The sequence below is a fragment of the Cynoglossus semilaevis genome, chromosome 2 (assembly GCF_000523025.1).
Source record: "Cynoglossus semilaevis isolate Cse_v1.0 chromosome 2, Cse_v1.0, whole genome shotgun sequence".
Classification (NCBI taxonomy): domain Eukaryota; kingdom Metazoa; phylum Chordata; class Actinopteri; order Pleuronectiformes; family Cynoglossidae; genus Cynoglossus; species Cynoglossus semilaevis.
Window position 1 is genome coordinate 15,758,030 of NC_024308.1, and position 7,713 is coordinate 15,765,742.

At 39.1% G+C, this 7,713-nt stretch overlaps 1 protein-coding gene across 4 annotated transcripts in view; it reads right to left on the reverse strand.

Annotated features, from left to right (window-relative positions):
* Positions 1–7,713, reverse strand: part of plin3 (perilipin 3) — an 8,882-nt gene that overhangs the window by 578 nt on the left and 591 nt on the right. The window contains exons 2-8 of one of the 4 annotated variants that reach the window (XM_017031357.2): positions 5,116–5,268; positions 4,555–4,647; positions 4,220–4,415; positions 3,604–3,686; positions 2,756–2,987; positions 1,990–2,333; positions 652–870 (exon numbers count right to left, since the gene is read on the reverse strand). In XM_017031357.2, the coding sequence (XP_016886846.1) occupies positions 652–870; positions 1,990–2,333; positions 2,756–2,987; positions 3,604–3,686; positions 4,220–4,415; positions 4,555–4,623 (1,143 nt within the window). In that variant the 5' untranslated portion in view covers positions 4,624–4,647; positions 5,116–5,268. Of the gene's footprint in view, positions 1–651; positions 871–1,989; positions 2,334–2,755; positions 2,988–3,603; positions 3,687–4,219; positions 4,416–4,554; positions 4,648–5,115; positions 6,055–7,713 lie in introns of those variants that run through there. The other 3 variants (XM_025065497.1, XM_008338625.3, XM_025065494.1) reach the window with 3 other exon arrangements.

The window sequence follows — 7,713 nt, forward strand, 5'->3', positions numbered from 1 at the left end:
AAAAAAAAAAAAAAAAAAGATGTATGTATCCATTCCATTCTAAGCAGATAGCACATTACCGCTAAGTCACATGGGTGGCACGCTATAGGTATTCAGAAATGCAAGACTTAAGTTGTTCTTCATTTGTCTCTGTTTTTTTTTTTTGTGTGCTTAGTATATCACTTATATTAGGGATAAAAAGCACAGCTAGTTATGGCAGAAATGTGGAATTTTTTGAGATTCTATGTCGGTCATCTTGCTCTAGTTTTATGACCGTAAAATGTTTTATTTTATTTTTTATTTTATTTTTAAAGCAACTAAAAAACTGCAAATAATCATATTGTATTGTACATAATGTTGACTCACAGTAGTACAGCAGTTTTTGTTCTCTGTACAGTATGTAGGTCATAAGTGCAGTTGGATCTGTTCATACATATATTTTCAGAAATATGCAATGAACTCTATGGAGTCAAGAGTATAAGTTGTATATATGATTAATCTAAGTTTATTGTATTTTTCCCAATAAGCTAAAAAAAGAAGCACTGACTTTGCACAGGGAACTATAGTATACTGTACTTTTAGAATCGGTGAATATATACCAGCTATTTTCAGCCAAGCTCAGAGTCAGCAAAAATAAAGCACCGTTTGAAAGGGGTGGAATACAATACGTACCTGGGTTAGTTGATGACGACTCTGCTGCAGGAGGAGGGGTGTGAGATTGCTGGTGGTCCCCAGAGAGGAGTGTAGTTCCTCCGCTGACCGTTTCGCGCTGGTCAGCTGGTCCTGGACTGTTGCTGGAAGACCTTGAGCACTTGAAACCACACCGGAACACGATGACCTCAGTTGATCGCTCAGACCACGTACCATGGAAAGTGCCCGCCGTTCCAGCTGCTGTGGAGACATGGCGGTATGTAAATACATTTTTAGATAAAGTCAATAATCAGTACAGCATTGGCAGTGTCATCAACAAAAATATGATGTGCTTCAGAATTATGGTACTATTTGAAGTTTTTTTTTCTACATAGAATTTATTTAATCCCCTTCTACTACTTAATTCTTTACAGGATCGGGGGGAAGAGGGGGAGGGGTCTGGTGCTAATCTGAGAAGTTAATGGGAGAGTTCACCAGTCCACATGGTCACTTACAGAGACAAACAACTATTCACACTCACACGCGGACCATTATGTGAGTGGAGTGTCCAATTAACATACATTTTTATTTTTCAGACTGCAGTAGAAAACAGAGTACCAGGAGAAACCCATGCATACGGTGGGTGAAACCTGCAAAGTCAAATGAGTGAAACCATGATCTGGTGCTAAGGTCACAGCACTAAACATTTTTTCCACCTCAACACTTTATCGAATTATCAAAGGAGATCGGATACCTAAGCTTAAATGCTTTGCGAAACACGTCGTAAACAAAGACACTATCACCTCGGCAACGGCAGCCAGCGGCATGTTGGAAAGAGAAGAAAAATATTGTATAGGTATCAGTATTTGCAGATACTTCAAATTCAGTATCGGACCATCAGGCCATCCCTATTAAAAAAGTAATGAGAGTCTAAATATTTCATATTTATTTATCATCATAAAAAAAAAATTGAAAAAAAAAAGTGTTTGGTTTGATGAGAAGCGGGAAGGCTAAAATCAAGTCCTCAATAATATAATATCAGAAAAGCTCTTTATATACAACACTACAAGTTAAGATGAACCATCCGTTTAACAGCTATTTTATTTTGCAGAAGTTTGTTCTACGTCTACGTGTTATTCCCTCTCCGGCATATATATTTTGAAACGTCAGCAGAAATGCAACCGAAAAAGATATAATTAGTTCCACAGCAGTGTTTTCCTGCACTAATGTTTTTAGTTCATGGGTGAACATGTTGAAACTTTGTGGAAAGTACAACACAAAGTCAGATTATATATATATATATAAAAACAATCCTGAAATGCCTGATTGTATAATCATAACATGAGGACATTTTACAGTCGAGGCTGCATGTGACCTAACCTCAGTTTCATCTTTGGTCTCATCGGGCTCTGGCTCAGTGTGTCCAACTGCCGCCTGCTTCTGCTTCCATTCTGTCCATCGCTGGAGAAGCTGCTCCGACACTCCGCCTAACTGATTACTGGCCTCTCTGGACAGGCTGGTGCGGGCACTTTCCAGCAGGTCTAGAGTGCTAGTAATCTGAGCCACCGCAGCGTAGGTGGCGTCCCTGGCGTTCTTTGCACGGACGAGGGAATGATGCAAGGCTTGCTCCCGGACTTTAGCGGAGAGTTTACCCAGCCGGACGAAGTAGCTGGGGCTCTGTGATGGTGTGTCCACGTCACTGGTGGCAGGTTCAGCCAGAGCAGCTGAGATGAAAAATAAAACACATTTTCTCTTAAACTCTTATTGTTCTAGAACAGTCGTATTGCACTTCCATCTTTTCTTCCTCCGAGATCGAAGTGTAATAGAACAGAAGTCCCTCCTGGAGGACAGAGTGCAATGGATGAAGACGAGTGTCAGTGGTGATTTGTTACTGAAGAATAGCAGCAAAGTTGAAAAGGAAAGGTTTCCATAAGACAGTAGTGAGACCTGCTATGACGTAGTTTAGAGACGGTTGTTATGTAAGAGAGACAGAAGGACGGAGTTGGAGGACGCTGAGATTTTCACTGGGAGTGAACAGAATGGACAGGATTAAAAATCGGCAGATCACACTGACAGTTAAGGTGGAAGAGTTTGAAGATGAAGTTGGCGATGCGAGGTTGACATGGTTTGGACATACAGTACGTACCCAGCTCGCTCTCTGTTACTGGTAGTTTCTGGTTGACCCAGTCCTCGGTTCGGCTGAGGGCCATGTCCATCCCACTGCTGACCATCTGGCCCATCCTGGTGCCCATGACTGTGCTGATACCACTGCTGACTGCTGCCTGGGTCAGTCCAATACCACCCATCACTGCCCCCATCACAGCATCTTTGGCGCTGGCCACCGACTGGTATACCATGTCAACCGTGTTTGACAAAACCTGGGCACAAAGGAGCAAACGTAAGCACTGAGAGTGAAGCAACTCTGTTACAGACAGAGCAACAGCAACATGTAAATAAATACCACGTTTAACCGAGAAGAACACAATCTGTCAAGTCCAATTGTTGGTGTATACACATTTTTATCTAAGCCTCCACTAAAAATCAGTGACAAACAGCAAGTACCACATGAGAAATGTGGGTCCTTTAATGTAGAAAAAAAAAATGACTCAACTGCGGTGCCTATTTTTCATGGCATCCATTAATAGTCGAAGCAAAAAAAAAAAAAAAAAAGAAAAAAAAAGTGGGCCAGGCTGGTCTTTGTTCCCGCTGAAATAAACTTCCCAGACACGGCAAGTTTATTTTTTCACAAACACTACATCAAGAAACATAGCTGCTGTGAGAGAAATGTGCCACTGTGGCGCCACATCGTTGTGTTCCCGTGGTTTAATGAGGAGAATGTGTTTATTTGTTTGGGCTGCAGCACCACCACAGACAGCACAGCAGCCCTGCATGTTTCAGTGGCAGGAGAAAGACTCAAAATGTGACAGATCTTAAATGCATGTTAAATATGTTGAATTTTTTTTTGTAAATGCCGCAAAAATTATTAGTTCTCACCTGCTCGGCTGGTTGTTGTAGAACTGGAAGATTCTCTTCCATCTCGTTCAATTTCTTTAAGGTATACTCATTTATTGTAGCAACTGAAATGCATAAAGAACATCATATTTGAATACAAAATAAGAAACACAGAGCAGCCTCGATTTATGTCAGAATTCCGTTTCCACGGCATGAACTAACTTGTAGTCTGAACTCACACGGCATATGTAAGTAAACTTTTCCAAATTATATAATTTATTTATATTAACATTATACTTCCGCCTTTTCCCTGCAATACCCATGTTTCCCCAATAGATGGCGTAGACAATACTAAAAGCTTTTTAGCATTTTAGCCTTTATGCATGACTTTTACATGTCATTTATCTTAGTTCACCCGAACGCTGTATCTATCTACTCCCGACTTGCCCCCCCAAAAACCCAAAACATTTTAAAGTAATTAAACTTTTCTTGTTTACAGTACAAATGGAATGAAAAAAGATTTTTGTCGTTATTCAAAGAACAGCATCTACAGGTCTCTTTTGGAAAGCTTAATTTATCCAAGTTGACAGTATATATATTTTTTTCCTTGTGATTGAACATATACGATATAACATTGTTGACAAGGACAAAAACTCACTCTGCGGTTCCAACATGTCCAACAGGGGTTTGGACCCGGTGGAAGCGGCTGCTCCCAGGGTCCGGGCGCCACTCTCAGCGACATCCATCACTCCCTTCAGCAAGGGCACGTTTTCCTTGGTGCTGCTGTAGGCATTGGACACCGCCTCACAAGTTGAACTGACCAGTGGCAGGTTGCTCACTCGAGAAACAACATTCTTGATAGAAAACAAAAACAATCCTTGTTCGCTCAAATATAGGTAATGATTAATGCGTTTAAAATAAGGAAAGAGTACGATGACTTTACAATTATCTAGTCTCGAAATCGCTTTTATTTTGAAAAACGGAGCTACTCACCTGCTGGTCCTCAGTAGCTGCTTGTGCTGCTTCAGCTCCACTCGGATTCGTCTGTGCAACGTCTGCCATTGTGACTGAAACTGGATTTAATCTCTGAGATAAAATACATGAAGACAGACATTCAATCGCCTAATGCTGCATGACCGTCAGACTTTGCTAATGAATTTAAATGACTGACCCCAAGCACAGAACTTTTGAAAAACGTTTGAAAAAAAAAAAAAGAATGATCCCAATTAGATGGTGTGGAACAGACAGAAAGAAACTTTAACATTAGGAGACAATGAAGGTCATCTGTGCCTAAAAAATATGTATAATACATTCAGCATATCTCTATGCTAAACAATAATGAATAAGAAAAACAAGATGTCATTTTCTGTAAGGATCCAAACTACAAAGTTTTGCACCGATTTTTTTTTTTGCCTATTAGTAATAGTGTTTGGAAAATGTGTTGTCAATAATTAATATTTGAGGAGTGACCTGCCAGGATAAATGAAGTTGACGTAAACTCTAACCTTTGACCTTGACCCAGGTGAATAATGCCAGTAGGTCAGGGGTATATACCTGCTTTATTTGCCCTCCTTTTTCAGGGTGGTTCTGGTATCTAGTCACTGAGGGCTAGATACCAACAGGCAGATGCAACTGAAGAATCCTCTTACATTAGAGATGGATCTTGTTTAAGAAAGCAAGCCAGACCAGTTTCCTCCTTCAGAACGTCTTAAAGAGAGACCAAAGCTTGGAAAAATAAAATGTTCACGCAAACAGCAAAAACAAAACACAACAGCTATTCCATGAAAAATCTTCTACCTTGACCATTAATGCTGGAGATTTTAGAAAAGTCAGTAATTTATTTTTTCGTCTTTCTCTAAAAACTCCTTTGACCTGGGCACGTTGTTATACTATAATTCTTTCACATTATTTTCTTCTTGAACGTTTAATTATTCTGCCTTACCCCAGACGTACTCTATAAACAGTTGAATACTTTATTTCACACAATGGACTGAATACTCGCTCTGATATTTTCATTTCTGGAGCCGTTCATTTTTATGACTCCACCTGATTGCAAGTTTCATCATGTTGCAACAGCTGTTTGTTTTTTTTGGATAAACTTGCTTTTCGTCTGAGTCAGATGTCAAGAATGCTGTTTATTCCTCCATCTTAACCTCTGCTCTCTGGTATAAAGTTTGTGAGATTGACCCAAAACTTGAAAACTGTTGCAACACATGCACAAATTTTCAACACTCTCTGAAACCCGAACTAAATGGGCAAAAGGTCAGTCCAGCAGGATCCAACACTGTTAAGAGAGCAATCTTCTGTTCTCAGAAAAGGAAAGCAACTCATAATGAAATGGAAACCAATATGACAGGGTACAACGTGCATTAAAGAGCCTGTAACTGTCCCTTACAGAATGTTAAAAACGCAGACTTTTTTTCATTTTAAAAAGACAGCAAAATTCCATTAAATCATGAGGTTTACATTTATAAAATGTCAGTTAAACACACATGTATGTATTTTTGGTGGCAGCTGTGGAGACTGCTGGGGCAGCAGTCTCTTGATCCGGTAACGGATAAGCGGATGAAAATGGATGGATGGATAGTTTGTTATATTTTTGACAATTGTCATTATTCAAAAGTTAAAGGTTAGTCGGAGAATTGTGTCGCCGGTCCATGGCTCTTAATTATGTCTCAAATGTCTTGTTTTTCACCTCAACTAGGAAAGTGAGTTCTGCAAAATGTGCGGTTACGATTTGTGGGTAGGAAACAAATTTTAATGTCTAGTTTCTGCGATCCAGACAGAAGCAGACAGACAAACTGTGGCTGATGTAAGATCCACAGTAATAATAACCCGCCTCTGGGAGCAGAGCCCAGCAGCTTCCTTAAAGACACAATATTTGGTAAATGGTATAGTTGCAGGGTGCGATGTTGTTGATTCACATTTGGGTTGAACATTGCTATTCAAAATCACTGAAGTGTATCAAAGCAGAATGCATCATCTCTGAACAGATTATCAGAATGATCCCATCAAAATGCCAAAGGTCTATGTTTTATAAACGCGCTATTCACCTGTAAAGTTCTTTCCTTTCTATAAGGTTCTTTATAGACCGTGCACCATCAGTGTTGTTTTTGACGGTGTTGGTACAAAAGGACTTTTATGTGTAACGTGATCACTGCTAACATTAAGGGGAATTAAAGTTCTGTTGTTGTTGAAGTGTAAATGATATGACCACACAGAGATTTGTAGGGACAAATCTACAGATAAAAACTTGTATTTATCTATTTAAAAAATATTTATTTATTTAAAAAAAAAATCCAATATAAATAATTTCAGCAGAAAAAAGCTAATGTTATTTGGGGAGTTGTTCAGCTAAGACAATGCTAAACAAAAACAAAAAAATATGTTCGTATGCAGTTGTACATAACAAAAACAGGTCATTTTTGGTACTGGTAACATCTATTCACCACAAGTTTTATCATGACCATTCATATTTGCATCAGTCCAAGGGCTGTGCAAAAAAAGATATAGAGCATTTAAATCAACTTTCACGTTTGAAAGAAAATGGTTAAGAGAGCCAGCTCAGTCCCAAATTGTCCCTTAGAGATGTGGGAGAGAGGAGGACTTTAACCAATCTAAAATCCATTATGGACAATCCCTCTCACCCTCTGTTTGATATGTGGGAGCGCCGAGCAGCTCTTTCAGCAGCAGAGAGAACTGAACGCTTTCGGAATTCTTTCCTCCCATCAGCCACCAGACTGTTCAATGCACAGCTATAATATTGTTATGGTCTCTCAAAATATTACAATTTTTTCAAGTCATAATGTTTGCATATACCAAGCATGTACATAGCTACACTACAAATTGTTGGTATTTTTATTTTGTTCTACGTGCTCTATAATTTCAGTCGCTTTATTCTTTGATGGAAATGGTCACTTTTCTCACCTTGTAAATACCGTGTCTACTCTGCTGTTACTTTTACTACTACATGTCTGTTGTAACAACTGAATTCCCCAGGTGTGGGATGAATAAAGTCTTATCTTATCTTATCTTATCTTATGTCCTGCACCTAGAAAAACAGTTGTTGTTTACAATATCTGTCATTAACACTGTGTTGTTTAGAGATTTTACAAGCGCTTTTCCAATTATTTAATATTCAGTATGTTTTAG